Source organism: Chelon labrosus (assembly GCF_963514085.1).
Source record: "Chelon labrosus genome assembly, chromosome: 24".
In the NCBI taxonomy this organism is placed as follows: Eukaryota; Metazoa; Chordata; class Actinopteri; order Mugiliformes; family Mugilidae; genus Chelon; species Chelon labrosus.
Genome location: NC_140357.1, coordinates 4194602 through 4214079, shown reverse-complemented (window position 1 = coordinate 4214079; position 19478 = coordinate 4194602). Strand labels below are relative to the sequence as shown.

Here is a 19478-nt window from a genome sequence, read left to right as displayed (position 1 = left end):
TAGCCTCTCACTGGCTGCGTTTTGCGTGCTAGCATTTTTAAATCCAACTTAGCTAGGAGCAGCATCGACAGTCTCCAAGCTAGCAACCTTTACGCTAAAAATGAGAGGTTTCGAAGAAGCAGGGGCCGGCGGGTGACCCACCAAACTCCATCCTAGATACAATCCATTCTTTGCAATCTGATTGGTTTCAAGAAATGCAAACATAATAATATGTTTAATGATTACATGTCCAGTTATTACTCAGCGCCACTGAGATGGGTCTGGCTACGTGACCCTAAAATTTCCAGCCTGTTTGCTGACATGTGACCTCTTTTCTGATGATGCTTTCAAAGAATTTGACATGTGTGAAGTAACCGATGCTTGTTCTGTATTTGGGTCAGCATGTTCATTTACGTGGAACAAAAAAAACTGAAACCGAGGGAAAGGTAAAGCAACAATGGAAACTGTTGTTACTGATTTTTGCCACAAGTGGGACGCCTTACACCACAGACAGACCAAATGCTGCACTAGTCTCACAAGAAGATAGAGGTCAGCATGAACTGCGCCATGCTGAGTATTAAGCGGTTGTTAATGGGCTATAAATGCCTCTGGACTTGACGATGTGACTTTAAAAAGAGTCCGCTGTTCGACACAAGCTATAAGAACAACTGAAACAGGATTATTTTTCTCCTGAAGTTCAGAAATAAAGGCAGAAATCAGAAAACCAACACATTCAATATGCCAAAGGAGACACCTTATTTTCTTTGTCTCACAAAAAGAAAGCTGGCAACATGTACATCACTTCCAACCAACGTAAAAAACTAATGAAATATGACAAATATTTAAAAATGTATATTTCACGTTATATTAAAGTTGGTTTTATAGACACACGAGGCTGGCTCAAACATTTGTCTCGTTAATTTCAGTTAGTACCCTTTAATATGTCTTGGTACATGCATCTTTTTTAAAATTAATTACTTTATTAACGGTTAACCTGTGATTGCTTTTCTTTTTTTTCCCTTTTCTTTTTTTCTTTTAGTAGCTTTATCGCGATAAACTGTTGTTAAAGTCTCGCGATGTTTTGATTAAAAACATTTTAGACGTGTCCATCAAGCTAGCTAGTGACAAACCGCAGCAACCCGGAAGTAAGGGTGGAAAAAAAATGCTCATTGTTTTAATTTTAAGTGAAGGACCCGTCGGCTGGTTATCGCTAACATTAACCTTATATGAAGTATGTAACGAATGGCTACGTTTACTTGTGCTAATCTTTAAAATTACTTCAGCGCTGCGAATTAAAAACTAGCTTTGGTTGCTGTGATTTCGCAAAACTGGGAAATTTAATAAAATATTTTTTTATTTAACACGTAAGTTGCATATTATTATCAATATGTACTATATTTTTATTTCTGTAGCTAACAAACTTTCAATGTCTATGTTTTGGTCAAAATAACTTTTATTTTGACATTACCGGATGTTTTTCCCGTTGTCTTAATGCTCGCTTAACGGGTACATTCATCTCAGCTTCTGCTGAAGAGCAAACCGACATCAGCTGAGTTTGCACGAAGTATCATCTTTGAAGCTAAAATACAGGAATTTACCTCCACTTAAAATCCATTACTAGTATTCTGCAAAGTTACGTGCAACTCTTAAGCCAATGAAATAACTGTCATCTTTCGTAACCACAGAAACAAGCTAGCGCAAAGGAGAAATAACATTACATCAAACCCGGCAAACAAAGAGGTCCTTTTTCAACGGCAACATTTTTCCTCCGTATTCTATAGTTATGAGTCATGTGGCCGTCGAAAATGCCCACGGTCTAGAGCAGCAGGTAAGCCGCGCCAGTTTAATTCGTTTGCAGCGTCAGTTGATGAAAAGTGTTATAACGGCAGGGATAAACGTTAGCTTGCCGGCTAGCCCAACATCGCTAACGGGATGCTATCGTGCTAGCTAGCGCTGTGTGCGCTCGAATTCTACACTCAAACGACCAAAAGTGGCTGAGGGGCGGTGAACGAACCATTCGATGTGCAAAAACATTTTTACCACTGCTGGTGTGGACTGGGATATGGTTTTGTGTTCTTTACACTTAAAAGTTGTGTAATAGATTTAAGAAAGCTTTAATATTACTGTTAAATGTGATAGCCAGCTTAGAGTGCAAACGGACTGTTCATTGCAGCGGAGAGCGAAATGATAAATAACGGTGCCGTTGGCTGCACCGTGTGAACATATGCAACGCACCCATCAACTATTCCGTTCACTGCGTTCGTCTTGCAGCTTGATACAATAATAAAATGGAGGTGTGCGGGGATGGAGCTAGCGCCTCTGACACAGAGATAATGCGGCGTTTGATAGCGTTTCCCATCGGTTTTCAGATTATACGCAGTGTTGCACTGTCTCCGTGCTTGCCTTGACTGCGTCCCGCTTAAAAAATGGTCATTTCTTCTGCGTCACTATCAAGGTAGTCTAGCTGTGTCTGACTGGTCAGACAGTTGGATGGCAACAGAAAAGTACTGCATGTCCTCAGCTGATATTTTGGAAAGGTCTGTCTGGCACAAAGAGTTTAATGCACAGCACTGGCCCCGTTTGAACAAATCCCACATCCACTCCAGTTCAGTTAGAGTGCAACGAAAGCTGCAATGGCAGTTTTTTTGTTTTTTTTTAGAGCAGAAAGTGTTGGTGCAGTGTGGGAGATCGTCAAAAACAAACACTGGAAATGAATGCATAACAAACCAAAGTGGTTTCCCTGAACAGCAGTGGCATTAATTAAGGAGCATTTTCGGTGACTCAAACCAGCTGTGAAGTCAATCAGTGCAATGGGATTTCTGCTTGAGGCTCAGACGTTTGCTAAATCAACATCTAGCGAAAGAAACCACAATAATCTGTGTGTTTTCAAATCTGGACAGTGTGGTTTCTGTACAGTGAATGTGAGCAAACGTTTTGGGGTGATTTGCTGTAAGGAAAAAAAATATTACGGAACCTCAAAACCAGGTAAACAAAGAATCAGTGAGTTTCTACCATGTGTATTTTTGATTTGCTGAATAGAAACAGATAGAAACGGTGGAAATCTGGATGCGGAACCCTATAAGAGAAGATACGGACGGATTATAAAAATCTCACTGGAGTTATTTTAATACGGCAGTGCTTTCTCTTCCACAACAACAAACTTGCACTTCATAGATGGAAGCTTCACTTTTCACTATGTTAAAATTCAGGTGGATGTATAGGGAGGTCGCACACAGATGTATAACTAGAAAACAGTGTAATTTGTGTTTCTGAAAATGTGTGCAAGTTTAGTTATTTGTGGCTTTCTTTCTCTCTCCAGCTCGCTGTCCTAGACTTGAGCGGTGCCGACGGACAAGGTGGAGGGACCAATAGTAAGCAGCCCACATGTTTTGTATTTTTTTAATATTTTTTTTAGTTGAAATGCGTCACGCGCACAAAAATACTGTGCGTCGACACTACGTTGGAAACATATGTTGTATAGATTCAAATATGCATATGTGTGGGTGATGTTTTGAATAATTCAAAATGAAGTTTTATAATTCATTACATGTGGACACTTTTCCATCACATGGTGGTTTTAATTATTTAATTTTTGAATGCAGGGGCATTTAGTTGAGGAAATGTTTGTTATTTCGACACTGGGTTTCGTTCTCAGTGCGCCTTGAATTTCCTCTTGTTGTCATTTAAGGGGTCTCAGCCATCCAGGTCATGGTATATCCAAAAAAAAAAAAAAAAAAGCTGATTTCTAAGCTTTATTTGACATTTCCTCTTGTCATTTTATAAACCTTTAGCCACCACAATAAATCTCAATGAGTCGATTCATTACAAATTTTATACCATTACATATTCAGTGTAACATAAGTTCTGTAACTGATGTCTGTCACAGGACGATATATTCCTCCACATTTACGGAACAAAGACGTTTCCAAAAATGGTGAGTGGTGTGAAACTTTCCTTGAAATAAAAAGCACCATTTTGTGTATTTGATTGCGTTGTGTGACCACATCAATGGGTTTACTGCTCCATAAAAGATTTGAGACACACTTGTAAGACATCTTTATTTTAAATCATTCATCAAAAACAAAAAAAAACCACAAAAAAAAAATCGGAATCACTCATTTAATACGATCCAGGCAGAGTTATTTAATTTATTTTTGGATATCTGTGTGACCAGATCTGGTGATAGACACACAGTAAATTTTCTACGGAAACAGAAAATTAAATGTCAGAATAATTGTAGGAGATGTGGCTTATAAAGAAAACTAAAAAACCTTTAATTTGGTAACTACGTGTTGAAAGAGTCGTCCAGAACCCATTTGTAAAATCATTTCTTTATACATCTAACTCCATAAGTATATGTATTATCACTGCATCTGTTACTGATCATAACCACAATTGAAACGTCTCTTTTTCAGGAGGAAATGCCTTTGCTGCTGGACGACCCGGCGGCTACACCATTGCACCTGCAGCCAACTGTAAGTTCTTTCTGATGCATGCACAGCTACGGACGCCGTAACTGAGATGGTAAGATCCACTGTTTAAAACTCTTAACAGTGGATCTTACCAACCAACCATGCTTCAAACGTTAATAGCACAGCCAGGTACTAAGTGCTGGTCACTATTAACCCAAGTGGCCAGCTCTTTTAAGAAGATTTTAAGAATACTGTTGAATTCAACCTGAATTCATCTTTGTAAGCAGCAGAGAGACAGAGATTTTCCACTAACAGTTGTGTTATGAATTATTTCGAAACACAAAAACAGAAATGACCGAGTCATATTGACCGGGGATGTTGGTTTCTGGTGTCGGTCATGTTCCTTAAAATGAGAGATTTGATATACATCCAGTTTCTGATGAGGGGCCGTTATCTGTATTATGTTTGTAACACCAGTTCAACCACACTTTTTTGCTACACAGGGTGAAGGGTTCAAAACATCCTTCATCAACCCGCCGTTGAAATCTGCTTTATAATTAAATGATCAAATGGAAGCATATATAACTTCCTGCAGTGTGCTACGGTGCACTTCCTATTTCATAACTGTTTCTTATTTCCTGCTCAAGTCAGTTATTGGTAAGCAACAAGAATAGAAAATGATCAGCCCTCTGATTTTGACAGCGGTGATGATTAATAATCCTGCAGATGTGGCGTTAATGAGACGCTGGGATCATTTTCACCCCCCTCCCGGTGGTTTAACGATTCTCCTCCCCTGCAGACGGCTGGGACGCGGGGCGCAACAACTTCGTCAACGGCTACCACGACGCTCGCATAGCCGGCAACTCGTTCAACCGCGGCCCGCCTCGCATGGAGCGGGGGCGAGGTGGGGTCGGGGGAGGCGGCTACCGCGGCAACAGGGGCGGGGCCTTCAACCCCATCAACCCAGCGCAGCCAATGGGTTTTGTTGGGTACGAGAATAAAGGTACGACTTAGAGTTGTTAGACCACTTCTAACTTCAAAACTTTAACCAAGTTGAGCGTGGGCATACAGCTTTGAGTCTTGATTCTCTTGTAATTACCAGAGAACACATCAGATGAAAGATGTTTCACAGTCGGCATCTCCCACATTTTAGAGTTCAGACACCAGCTGTTGATACCACACTGTGCTGTTGAACGCTGCTTCGTTAATATTGTATGCATGAAGCTATTCTCTAAAAGTTTTGCATCCATTCTTTTGTTAGACGCTACCGGCTGGAACACCCCCAAGGAAGCCTATGGCAGTTTTGGCAATAACCGGGGGAAGTCTGCGTTCTTCAACGACAGAGGCAACGCTAACAGAGGGAGGTGAGTGGATGAGACACACCGAATAACTTCTAATCTCACAGAGCCTCTTTACGCTGCAACCTGAAGTTGTGTAAAGCGGTGTGGGTTCTCGGATTTTAAAAATAAACCTTGCATCACACGTTTGCTGCGATCAGGTTCGAGCATGGCGGATTCAGTGGAGGCGGAGGAGGAGGAAACAGCCGCTGGGTGGAGGAGTCCAGAGACGATGGAGACTGGTCCAAACCAACACCGCGAAATGAACGGCTTGAACAGTGAGTCTGTGCTTTCACGGGTCTTAAAGCGGTGTATTCAAGTTAAGGGAAGTCAGATCTCGTAATACGATCACAAGACATGGTTGCAGTTATGGCTCATTTTAAAATCTACATTTGACCATTTGATATTGATGAAGGTTGGACCTTGTATCACTAAATAACACACAACAACACAACAAATAATTTATCAAGTAGCTGATAACAACTATACATTGGGTTTGTGAAGCAGATTCTTGATTGTGGCATTATGTGTCTTTTCTGAGCATCACACTAACCCGCTCTGTATCTCTGTAGTGAGTTGTTCTCCGGCAGCAACACTGGCATTAACTTTGAGAAATACGATGACATTCCCGTTGAGGCTACAGGACAGAACTGCCCTCACCACATCGAGAGTGTAAGCTGCTCTTTTCAATTAGGAATTTAACAGTAACCATCATATTTCAGCTCTATTATTGTTTTCCACAGCTCTTTCTTTTTTTTTTTTAAATAAATGTTTGTCTTGTAGTTCCAAGATGTGGACATGGGTGAGATCATCATGGGCAACATTGCTCTGAGTCGCTACACCAGACCCACTCCTGTCCAGAAATACGCCATTCCCATTGTAAAGTCCAAGAGAGACCTCATGGCCTGCGCACAGACAGGTAGCACGCACAACCTGACATTTCCACAAACAAAGCACTAATATCGTCATTAGATTCCTGAGACAGTGCCGTGAAATGAGACGCTGAATGCATGCGGATGAGGTTGACTTTGTGTGTTTAGGTTCTGGAAAGACGGCGGCGTTCCTGCTTCCAATTCTGAGCCAGATCTTCACTGAGGGACCAGGAGAAGCTCTTAATGCAGCTAAAGCGTCTGGACAGGTGAGGAAAAACATCCCCCAAATGGTGACTATGGTTATTCCTCACATCAAATAACAGAAACCTTGCAACCCCTCACATTCTGTTTTGTCCCATTCGATGGATCCTTGCTCACAGGGAGGGGACCACCACTGCTGCAAATTTTTCAACACGCTTATCTGACCGTTGAAATGTGGTGTTGCCTTTGTGTTGCAGGAGAACGGAAAGTACGGCCGCCGCAAGCAGTACCCCATCTCTCTGGTACTGGCTCCGACCAGAGAACTGGCGCTGCAGATATACGATGAAGCCAGGAAGGTATTTTGAAGAACGCACATTAGCGTGCAACAATGGAAACATTTCATCTTCACGACTTCACCCTTCGCTTTTTCTTGCTAGTTTTCCTACCGCTCCAGAGTGCGCCCCTGCGTCGTGTACGGAGGAGCAGACATCGGCCAGCAAATTAGAGACCTGGAAAGAGGCTGCCACCTGCTGGTGGCCACGCCAGGAAGACTGGTGGACATGATGGAGAGAGGCAAGATTGGACTGGACTACTGCAAGTAAGGCAGAAAGATGGAGTGATGGATGAAATTAAAAAGCATGCTTTGTGTTTTTTTAAAAAAATTACTTCTCTTTACCTGTTCACTTTAGCTACCTGGTCCTAGATGAGGCAGATCGTATGCTGGACATGGGCTTCGAACCACAGATAAGGCGCATTGTTGAACAGGACACCATGCCACATAAAGGCATCCGACAAACTATGATGTTCAGTGCTACGTTTCCTAAAGAGATCCAGGTACGTCTTCACTGAATTTATTTTAAGATGAATTGCTCTAACCTCACTTGAAGTGTTTTGGTCAAAAAACAGCTATTACTAAAATGGAAATCATAGTTTACATCTTAAAGTATTCATTTTAAATTCAAAGGAGGTGATATTTTAGTTTTTTTACAGTGCAAAACAAATCAGCTTGTAAGCAAATTGTTTGCTTGTTCCGCAGATCCTAGCCAGGGATTTCCTGGAGGAGTATATCTTCCTGGCAGTGGGCAGAGTGGGCTCCACCTCAGAGAACATCACTCAGAAAGTGGTGTGGGTCGAAGAGAGTGACAAGAGGTCTTTCCTCCTGGACCTGCTCAGTGCTACAGGTGAGAAATAACAACTAACTCTCCCTTTGTCCGGACTGTTGCTTAAAACACATCGCCATCAACCTGAATTTAAATTTCCACATCTGTGACGAGCTACTGCAAACACACATATACACACACACAAACACGATGCAATTTTATTTCCTCTGTCCTTTTGCCATTATCACATTGTCATCTTCGCATTTCAGCCAACACATTTCTACGTGTCCCATGCTTAGCACTATGTAATGTCTATCTTTGTCTTTCAACTCTTGAAAACATTTGGATAAGTAATGTATGTAGGCGGGGCTGCAATTCATTTCAGGCAGCTCTGACAGGGGTTGAATAAATCTAATTTAAAAGAGTAAGTCTTCCTGCATTTTCTGGTGATTAGACGCCTACATCAAGAAACATCCTGCAAGTTTAATAGATGATATTTCATCAAATTATATTTTATTTCTTGGCCTTACAAAGGCAGTGGTCGTTCCTGACAGCAGTTTTAGTTGCTCAAAATACTTCCTCTTCAGTAAAATAAAACGTTTTCTTGTGGTGATCAGTGTACTTGTGTGTTGATAAAGCAAATTAGATATACAAATTTGGTTTTCAACTGGTTACTGAGTGCAGTTTACATGTCGGTGGTTTGGTGTGGTTTTATCCCAAGTCATCCCCAGCGAGGTACAGGACAATACTGGAGACAACATAGAGAAACCTGGTAAGATCCTCAATCAAGAAACTTCTATCTGTCATTTCATATTTTAAGTAATTATGCTTGACTTTATAATTCTTCCCTATGGATGGAGAATTCCTTGTTTATTCACTCGATTTCGGTTCTGTGTACCATTTCACAAGTCTAGTCTGCTCAAATGAAACACCTGTTTTTGTTTTGTTTTTTTTCCTTTTTATAGTCGGATCGTTTTTGTGGCATCTTTACGTACATTATGTTGCTGTGGTGTCTTCATGTCAGACCCGAAGCCTTGATGGAGAGACTCTGGTCACGTTGTACTCCGGGTGCTGCAATGCTGTCACGTAGTCACAGCTAAAAACTGGTTATGAATGTGGGTCATTTAGTAATGTGAAGGAGGAGGATGTCGGAGGGCGATGCAGTGACCAAAATCTATCCATCAACGGCCCTAGTAGTGCCTGCATGAAAACACAGCGCTACTTTATTTTGATTCTTCAGATTGTTTTTATGCACACTGCACTATTCTGGTCGTACAAAAGCATCGATTGTAATGTGACGTGATTAGTTCAAACTGGGCAACCTGCATGTGTCACACCATGGACTGAAACACCCTTACATGACATACAATCTACAAACATGGCTGTGGTAATATGTCCTGTAACTATGATTTGTTCACACTAAGGGATGTACATTCCACAACTGCGCCAACGGATTTTGTTTCTCTTTTAAAATCGCAAATGGCTTTTCATTTAGAACATCAACATTTTGTTATTTGCATGACAATGTCGCTATAAAATTGGATTGTTCTGGTGCTGGTGTCCATTTTGTCATTTAACACTGCATTAGTTACAAGTCAATTCTATAAAAGCCTGATTAGATTTACTGAAGCAGTTACGTTTTGTATAATGGTTTATTAATCCTTTCCAGAGCTTGATTCATGTAATGATACTCCTGTCAGAGGTAGTGCCATAGTTGCACAGGATTTTGAAAACTGTAATGTTCAGTCTGAACAGCTACTTTGTTTTCAACAAGTCAAAAGGAGATTTTCATCGCATTAACCTCTGCTGTCTTTTCTCTCGGTTGACCAGGTAAGGACTCGTTGACTCTGGTTTTTGTGGAGACCAAGAAAGGCGCCGACGCCTTGGAAGACTTCCTGTATCGGGAGGGTTACGCCTGCACCAGTATCCACGGAGACCGTTCCCAGAGAGACCGAGAGGAGGCCCTGAACCAGTTCAGATCAGGAAAATGCCCTATTCTGGTGGCTACAGCGGTGAGTACACGTGAAATTCTGTTTGTCACACAGATGACAGTTCTTCACAGAAATGGGTACGTGTACCACATAGCATGTGTCAATATCATACGCTGTATAAATATGGACAATGTGTCACCACTTCCTTGCATTGGCCAAACTGACGCTATTTTCCTGGGGATACGGGCAGCGCTATCTTGCGAGTTTGGAGCCGAGTTTGCGCAATACGGTTCGAGAGTGGAGCCAAAAATGTTATTTGACGTGTATTTTAGTGTTTTAGTTTGACCCAAGTCCCACCCACTAACATGGAGGGGGTGGAGCTTATGACCTATACTGCAGCCAGCCACCAGGGGGAGCTGTACTTGCTTTGGCTTCACTTTTGAGGAGAACTTCTGCAGTCCCTCTTTAAATAAATAAATAAATACATACTAATATTTATTGACGGCCTCAATAGAAACAGAAAAATGACCTTGTTTATAGTCCATAGTATATCATACCTGTAAAAGGTACGTGTGTTTCTACTATTGTGTTGCTTTCTCAGGTAGCAGCTCGGGGTCTGGACATCTCCAATGTGAAACATGTTATCAACTTCGACCTGCCAAGTGACATCGAGGAGTACGTTCACCGCATTGGACGTACGGGACGAGTAGGAAACCTGGGTAAGGCTGTGTCTAATATCAGTTAATGGAAGCGTCCCACTAAGATGTGTTTGATTGCGTATGTTTGTATCCTCTGTGTGTGTTTGCTGTAGGGCTGGCCACATCGTTCTTCAATGATAAAAACGGAAACATCACTAAAGACCTGCTGGATATCCTAGTAGAGGCCAAACAGGAAGTTCCCTCATGGCTTGAGAGCTTGGCGTATGAACACCAGCACAAGAGCAGCAACAGAGGACGCTCCAAGAGGTAGTCATGGACGTGGTCTCCTTTAAATGTCTAGACCTAGTCAGAATCGGTGTATTTGAATCAGATAATGTAACTGATTTTTATCACCAGGTTCTCGGGTGGTTTTGGAGCACGTGATTATCGTCAGACGGCTGCAGGGGCCAACCCTGGAGGCTTTGGAGGACGTGGCGCTCGCAACCAGGCAGGACATGGAGGAACCCGTGGCTTTGGAGGAGGTGAGGATCTGGTCTTGAGTTGTAACTGCTTCTGTGAAAAGTCAAAAAACTGCAACATTTAACAGAAATGACAAAGAAAAGCTGACGTGTTCTCTGCTTCTTTCTCCTTCTCCTCAGGAGGTTTTGGCAACTTCTACACCAGCGACGGATATGGAGGCAACTACTCACACTCTCAAGTTGACTGGTGGGGCAACTAGGTTCCTCCATCTCCCCTTCACTCATCCCCCTTTCCTCTTCTCTCTCATCCTCCATCCTTTCTTCACACTGTCATCCTGCATCCCATCTGTCTAGCCACCTCCATTAACACCCTGAACCCAGTGCATGTTATTAAACTATTTATACTCATTTATATAGCCCTCCTCCCATCCCCATTCACATCTTTTACTTACTCCTCAGATATTTCCTTTGCTTTCCATCTCCACTTTTGTCTTTACAAAAATTTTCTTTCTTTTTCTTTCGGGTCTCACCTCTCGAAATAGGTAACATTTTAGAGGAATTGTTAAATTTTAGTTGGTTTCTTTTCAACACTGGCCACAGATTTACTTGTTAGCGCCAAGCTAGCAACAAACTTTGCTTTCAGTAAGAAAGCTTTTCCCTCTGTGCCATGTGTCTGAAGAAAAATAACCAGTTAAAGTCGTAGGTGTTCTTTATCCCCATAAAGTAGGACGTACAAGGTTTACAGCGTGTGGGCTGTAGAAGGGGAAGTCCTTTTTTTTTTTTCCACTTAAGATTTGAGTTTTGGCTTCATTGTGTTTTGTCTGCATTCTCCCAACGCCGGTCAGGCTCCCTGTGTCACCTCACATCACCTTTGTATTTAACGCACGGCCATGTTGTAAATCACCGGCCAAATCCTTTTCTAAAATATAGAGATAGGCGAGACGTCGAAGTATGTCTGCATATAAATTCAAAAATAGGAACTGGCTGAGGTCTCCTTCTCTTATATGACGGATATAAAAAAACAAAAAAGAGGCCACAGAAACGGCAAAATGTTTTTTTGTTTTTTTTCTTTTTAATTTTTCTTTTTAAAACATTGAAATATTGATTTGCCAAGTCTAAATAACAGAAAGAAGAGGTAAGGGGCTGGACAAACGGAAAACGTTGTTGCCCATTAGCAATAACGCGAGCTAAACAGTCTGAGGACTTGTGGTTGTTAACAGCATTTCTTTGTTTTAAGCATTATGGAGAATCATCTGTTTCTGTACTGTGCCTTTAACAATTTGAACATTGTCTCTTATTTTCGTTGTTTTTATTGCCATAACACGTAACTGGCTACCAGTATAAGCCAATAGTGACTAAAAAAAAAAAAAAATGTGTATTTAATGTCATGTATGGGTTTAAACATGTTTTTCTTTATTTCCATTTGGAAGGAAACAAACTAGGCTTGAACTAAATCAAACCTTGGCAAAAAAATAAACAAAAACTGAGATGAGGAAACTCAAAATAATTCCTTATCTGCCTATAGGAGTTAAAATTCATCAGGAGGACTCTGATGAGCTGGTTCCCCCAAAGCATATCACCACTGTCACCGTATTTAAAGATTAAGTTGATAGAGCCTTATCCAGAATGACTAAATATGGGCCAAAAAGACATTACATTGATTTCTTTAAAAAAAAAAGAAGAAGAAGGTGTAATTGTTACTAAAGCAGAGATAACAGCAGTGGTTTTATGCTTTTGGGAAACAGAGTCCTACTCATTGACCTGTGTGTCACATCTACAGCTCTGGTTTGAGCTTGCAGTTGGGTTCCCTGAAGCCATCTTGTCACTAACGGTCGGGCCACTTCATGTCTGTAACGGAGCCACTCGTTTAGCTGTGCTGCAGCAGCAGCAGCCATGTCCCAGCAGTCGTCTCTCGCCATCCAGACATGTAAATGTAGATATGTTCCTCAAACACGCTCTCATTTTAGAGTAACAATTGTTCGATTACCTTGCTGTGTACTCAAACTATTGAAAAGCCCGGTCTTTTCCACTTGCAAAGCATTTTTTGGTTTGTAGAAATTAGGAACGCCACATGGCTGCTGCTGAAAAAAAAACGTTACTGGATAGTATCCGCGGCTGTGGCTGTTCAACCGACTGTTAGTGCCACCATGCTCCCGGGAAACCAGTTCTGCTTCCACCACAAACACCGAATCCCTTGTTTGCCAAAAGCTTCTTTCAAGGGGATACACAACTAAAAAGAGTTCCAAATTGTCTTGCTCACTCTATCCTGGAGAGTTACATGAAGAGTCTTCTCTAAAATAAGTCATTCCAGTTTATTCGTTATTGTCTTTCAGATCTGTTGAGGCGAGGGGTGAAATTTAAAGAATCGGGTAATCGAGCCGTTTTTACTGCAGGGGCAGTCAGGGCTTCCCAGGGATGTAATGCCGCACATCCAGAGCACATTTTAGCCTCTTACCTTACTTACAATGATCAAGCACAAGATGTCATAGTCTTAAATCCGATGTTTATTGCTTGTCACTTCCAAACCAAAGACCTGCTGAAAGATTGCCAGTGCTTGCTTTCCTTTTCTTACTGCCGTGTTCACTCAGCAGTTCCTCCCCGCTTTGCTGTGCCTTGTCTTTCTAATGAACTCACTTCCTGATTTGCAGTGTCACCTAAATATTGGTCAGGTCTACATTTCCACCAACCAGCAGGGCGACCACACACGCATTTCAAAACACTCCTAGCTAGTTTCTCTCAGTCAAAGCTGCACCACTCTGCTGTCAACTTTCCAGAGAAGACCGACAGTCTTGACAGCTATTATCTTTATTCACCTTGTGTCCGCATAAGCAAAATCTGCTGCAGACATCAGCTGGCACAACAACATGACCAGTATGTGTTGAACTTTGGCCCTGCTGGTGATGTTAAATGGAAGAAAAAAAACAAAAACGTAGCTCGCAAGCACATTAAGAATCACAGGCTAAATTGTGCTGGTGGAAAAGTGGCAAAACAGGGCCGAGTTCTAATTCCTGGGGAGCCCCGCTTGGCTCTGCTGTAGAACCAGGCTTCTAGGTGCAATTGACGTGCACCTAGGCTGTCCATGTTTGATCCCTGATTGAACTTGTAAAGGGAACTCCACTGTACGTTTGGATGGTTCAGTGGCAGAAAAGCCCACTGCGTCAATTAGCAGCAGATAAAGGCAAAAAATACTATTGCTACCCTGTGGGGAAAATTATTAATTTGTATCTGGCTGTTAATTTCTTTTGTTTACATGTAGAAGCTAGATAAAATGTAAATAGTTCAACACTTCTTTAAAAAAAGAGATAAATCTCCACAGTAAGAAGAATGTGAATTATAAGTTAAACAACACTTGACGTATAGGAAATTACATTGATCACTCAACATTGGACCAGACAGTGTCTGGTGAGCTTAGTTCAGTGGGCAACTTGAACACGATTGACAAAAGCAGAGCATGTGTTTATGCATAAATAAACCAATCACTAAAATTAATCTATCAAGGAATTCTCACGGGGTAGGTTCCCTCAAGTTGCCCACTGGCTTTGACAAATGACAAGGCTGAACCAAGACAATAAAACATATGCAAGTGTTGTTGTTTTTTGGTCAAGGAGTTAAAAATGCCAAGCAAATAATTACGAATCAGTAGCAGGCTTTAGTTACGTTCGAACTATCGTGTAATATTTTAATTTTTTTCTGTGATTTTCAGACTAGTTTTTAATGAGAAGTCCGATTCAGGCCAGTCTTCAGATCTGTATCACTCGAGTACATTTTTGAGGGAGTTTAGTGAAACCAGTTGATTTTAACACTACTACGTAATACTTCAAGCGGAGAGCAGGTCACGTACAAAATGTAAAAACGCGGATTTTTCCGGAAGCTTCTTGGTGCAAAGTCGCATCTCTTTGGTTTAAGGTATCTCACTTAACCTGGTTTAGGGGCAATGCTGCCTTCAAGGACAGCCGTCGAACTAAAGACGCCGCACTCCAACGTGTCCATTGATAGACGAACCCAAAAACAAAACTTTTTTTCAGCTACTTTTCTTACGTGTGGTTCGGCTGTCAGATAAATCGTTAGCTTAACTCCTATGAGCACCGGTTAAATTGCTGATTTAAACTGTTGACCAGAACTGACAGAGGTGTCCCAATAGACAATTTTAGCACCCGATTCTTTTACTTTTTTTATTTTTCGGTGGCCACGACACGAACGCACACTTTATTTTCTCCTGCAGCAATGGTGGATGGTCTCCATGTCAGATGTCTTACAAGAACTGTTGCTAAGTTTGAAGGATTAACCAGCAGGACGATAGAAATCAGTAACAGGACAATGCGTTGCAAATGACAATCAATTATGGAGGATTTTGCTCAGTTTAGGATTCACTTTCCACATGAACATAACTCTTTCATTTCCACTTAGTGTTGTGGACACCGTTACATGTAGATGTTTTGTTTACCAGCTGCGTTGTCGGCAGTTGCTCAATAACTGATGTGACACTGTTTCGAGAGCAGCTTCTGCCTTTGAATATTGACTGAATAACACAATTTTTAACTCATGGCCTAACTGTCATTCGACACGTTGACTGACATTCCCTGTGCGAGAGGCACCGTCATCTTTTGTTACTTGAATCTGTGGCTGCTGCCGACCACAAACTTCGCACGCGGCTGCTGCAGCCTCTTGTGTTTTAGTTTCAAACGCGAAGCTTTATAAAATACCTGTCGGAAGCAAATCACGTGAAGGAAAGTGGTTGCGTGTGTAGATGTTGCCGTGCCTTCTAACAGCCACTAGGGGGCAGATATGTTAATAAATGAAGGAGCGGCTTAGCGTTTCACTAAATGCTGCTTGTTTTGATAGGAGTTTTTTATTTTTGAGTTATAGAGCAGGTCAACTTCAGATGAGTTCTGTCAAGTAGAAGTATTCAGCGTATACTGTGAATATGCAATTTGTTTAGGTCTTTCTCCAGGGCAGACAGCTTTTATACGTCTGTTTTAATTACTTTTGAATTGTGTTAGAGTAACTACCACTGTGCCCCAAATCACCACCTCATCAAAATACCCCCCTGCGCCCCCAACGTCTGCCCGTAACTGCAGTAGAGTTCAGTTGCGTGTGGCTTGCTTTCACTTTGTAGCCGCCAACATTCTCCCTTCCGTTAGGGACGTTTTCTTGGGTTTTTAGCACAAACTGGTACGAGTGAAATCAGCCCAAATTCTGACACATGCGCGGTGCCTTGAAATGACTGAATCGCTGATTCACTGAAGACTGAAATGCTTAGGGCTGGGTATTCTTCAATCCAGATGTAAAATCCTAACAGTACGTTGAAACAGTTTCAGTAAACGCACCATGAAGCGGCGTGTATGTGTGAGATGTGGACCACAGCTCGGCACAGTTACAAAAACACCTCGGTGCTGTTATTTTACCGACTTGCAACTGACTCCAGGTGCCATTTTGTGCCATTAATGGTACATTCTTGAGCAAATTGTTAGCTTTTTAGCCACAGGGCATTATAGGTGGGAGTGAAGGCCGCTTTGGTCCTGACTCATACTCCCTGCTAGGGCCGTCATTCAGGGTATAATTTAAATTCATCCAACACTTATGTTTATACCTGCAACAGTTATGCCTTCGCCTAATTAGCAAATGCTAGCTTGCTCACATGTTAAACTGCTGGAGGACACTGCAAACATTACCTGCTAGACAAACATATCCGCGTCATTGCAAGCATGTTAGCTTTTACTTGTAGCTATGCAGAGGCCGTAGCAGGTCTGTCTTTGCCGCTCTGCGTTCATGATCCGACATGAAGGAATTACGTGAATAACCTCACACATACTGAGTGAGTTCAAATGTAACGTGTGTTTGGACCGCGCTCCGTTTACTTCCTCTGAAACCCAGCACTTTAGCTTTTTGATTATTTCCCAAAACTTTTTGATGCCTTAAACACAGGGGTGATTACCCAGCCCTAACGGAGCAAATAGTGAAGATCGTTACACATCGTTGCCGTGGCAACGGACACACTGGCGGTGTCGCCATGGCGAATTATTCTGCGTCACTACAGTAGCTAATTTACCTGTGCTTTGATCGTCAGAGAACAATATATGGTGCTATGCTCCCATTGCTGCGGCCTGCAGGCCCCTCCGATGTAGAAACACTTCAAATCCCACAGAAAATACTTCACGTACTTAGTTTAAGGTTCAACTAAATCTTCTGTAGCACATGTCCTTCAAACCTCTGAGAGGTATGTATGCGTGAGTGAGCGTGATTGCAGTTAGGTGTCGAAATAGAGAGGTTTCTCCACAGTTTTTAGCGCGTGTGTGTCGTTTGGAAAGGTTCTTCCAGATATGAAACAGTTTTTTGGGACCAGGTGGAGTTCTAGTTAACAGCAACCGTAGGATTCAGGTGTTTGCACACGGGAGTTCTCGAGTCTACTTTCGCTGCTAGTTTGTGTAATTTATCAAGCATTTCTGAGAAATATTTATTTTTATAAGCCTAATACAAAAGTTGATATTTTACAAAGTGACTTGACCAAAAGACAGTAAACAAAAAACACTGGCACTTGAATGTTGAATGTCATTGGTATGAGTGAAAATTTCTATTTTTCTGGGGTAGTGTGAGCTTTTTAATGTTAAAGACGCAACGTGTGGGGGGGTTTCTCTCGCAATATGTCACGGTAACGGGCTGTCACTGGTGCCAAATGTTCACCTAATCCTAGTCCGCCTGTTCTCTGTAAGGCCAAAACAACCCAGGCCGCGTGCACATCACTTTGTAATAACCCTGACACCGTTTGCAGTAGTTCTTCATTTACAATATATATGCATTTATTTGAACATTTAAAGTTGCTTTTTACAGAGAAATCTTTCAACAAGGTGTAGCCACCACACATTGTTAGCCGTGCTAGTAGCATGGCTGCAGGGTGGCACCACTTAATCCACATTGTATGAAGTGCAGTGATATTTGTGGAAGATGCTCAATGTCACCTCAAGATAAACGACAACATCTTTTTGAGATCCTGTGACTTTCTCATACTTTGGATCATGTGCTAGCCAATTTTAGCATGCTAGCACTCTGAACTAAGATGGTGACCGTGGTAACCTACTAATAATCTACATGTTAGCCTTTAGATATCACAGTATATGTGTCCTTATTATGCAGTATTCATATTTCATAGTTCAAAATTAAATTGGAATTGTTTGTTTTTGGCTAATCCGGTAAATTAAATGACCTAAAGACGTCATAGTGTTTCATCATGTTACTGTATGTGGCATGTAGCGTGCCTTGTCCGTAGCAGGGCTAGTCCTCTTTCCGTCGGTTAGAACAAAAAGATGTGCACGCCGTTTCCCAGAAGGCTACAGGGTGAAGCGCTATGCGACTATGACAGATCAAGAGAAACCTCCTGCACAGGTTACCTGTAAAGTCACATTGGACTCAGTATCAGATCCACAAACCTGTTTGTGCGACAGGCTCAATTGCCAACAGCGATAATCAGTAACACAAACAGCCATCTTTAATTGGCGAACAAATTTGAGAAAACACCACCACATATGCCAAGGTTTGGATTAAAAAAAAAAAAAAAACTAATTAACAAAACGATCAAAGACCATTTTGTAAAAAATAAAAAACATGCAGTACAAAAAACAAGTGTCCAGATTCTCTCCAAGTCAGTTTTTTTTTTTTTCTTTTTTAATTTTCTTGTTTGAATCTTTACACTTCCCTTCTTGTTAATACCCTTGTTGTTGTGAATGTCTGGCAAGTGGCGAATCTTTAACTCTCCATCACACAGAATTAACTGTGGTTCTATTGCTATGTTGTTGTGATTTGCATATTTTCAGGCGTCTGTGTGTTAGCGCTGTCGTGGGGCGAGATTCTGGCCAATCGGAATCGATGATCTTTCCAGGTGTCTTTTGCATAGGTGACGAGTATTCATCTGTCTTGCATGAGAAGAAACGTAGCCTGTGTTTTTTACTGTAGGTCCACTAAGCACATACACACTGTAGTTCTACTCGGATTCAATCATTTGTCCTGCGACTGTAGCCTCAGTCGCCCAGAATGCAAAGCGGCACCAATAAGGCCGCAATCACTGACAGATGGATATGACACACGTGGCAGGTAAACCATCACACTTGACGGCTTTTTGTATGTTGCAGCTAAACATGTGAGGCTTTTTTTTTTTCCAAGTTATTGTGAAAGGACACTGGAAAATTTTTACAAACACGTTGCGGCTTCGTTTCAGTTCGATTCGAAGGTGACCTTTACGAGTGATTGCCGTTTTTAGCCAGCGACTTGAAACGAAATGGAGCCCAGCGCCGTCGTCGTTACTGAATGGCCAGACCCTCTCGGTGTGGACACACAGCAGCAGCACCGGCCTGGTAGTTAGTATTTGCTTTATGTATTAGTTTAGCAGTTGTGCACGAAGAGCACTGCACGAAGAGAAAAAAAAAAAAAAAAAAGAACTGTGCAACTATTCTGATTTTACCACAATTAAAGGTTTGGATTTGCAAATGTAAACGACGCTTCTGTGTTTCTTTTTCTGCTCTGTTTTTCTGCCTTTTA

General features: G+C 41.7%; 1 protein-coding gene across 3 annotated transcripts; it reads left to right on the top strand.

Moving 5' to 3' along the window:
* The first annotated feature begins 1459 nt into the window (after positions 1–1459).
* Positions 1460–19433, top strand: LOC311509426 (ATP-dependent RNA helicase DDX3X-like). 3 transcript variants are annotated; one of them, XM_084574636.1, is made up of 20 exons: positions 1460–1807; positions 3299–3350; positions 3866–3913; positions 4395–4454; positions 5191–5394; positions 5653–5755; positions 5890–6006; positions 6301–6400; positions 6512–6647; positions 6769–6866; positions 7059–7157; positions 7239–7399; positions 7491–7635; positions 7838–7982; positions 8623–8673; positions 9732–9913; positions 10434–10551; positions 10644–10797; positions 10888–11012; positions 11130–19433. In XM_084574636.1, the coding sequence occupies exons 1-20, from the start codon at positions 1763–1765 to the stop codon at positions 11207–11209; spliced, it is 2223 nt and encodes a 740-aa protein (XP_084430762.1). In that variant the 5' UTR covers positions 1460–1762; the 3' UTR covers positions 11210–19433. The 3 variants fall into 3 exon arrangements, with proteins under 3 accessions (XP_084430762.1, XP_084430763.1, XP_084430764.1); XM_084574637.1 differs by lacking the exon at positions 3866–3913 and having other exon boundaries at positions 1461–1807; XM_084574638.1 differs by lacking the exon at positions 8623–8673 and having other exon boundaries at positions 1463–1807.
* Positions 19434–19478: the final 45 nt, after the last annotated feature.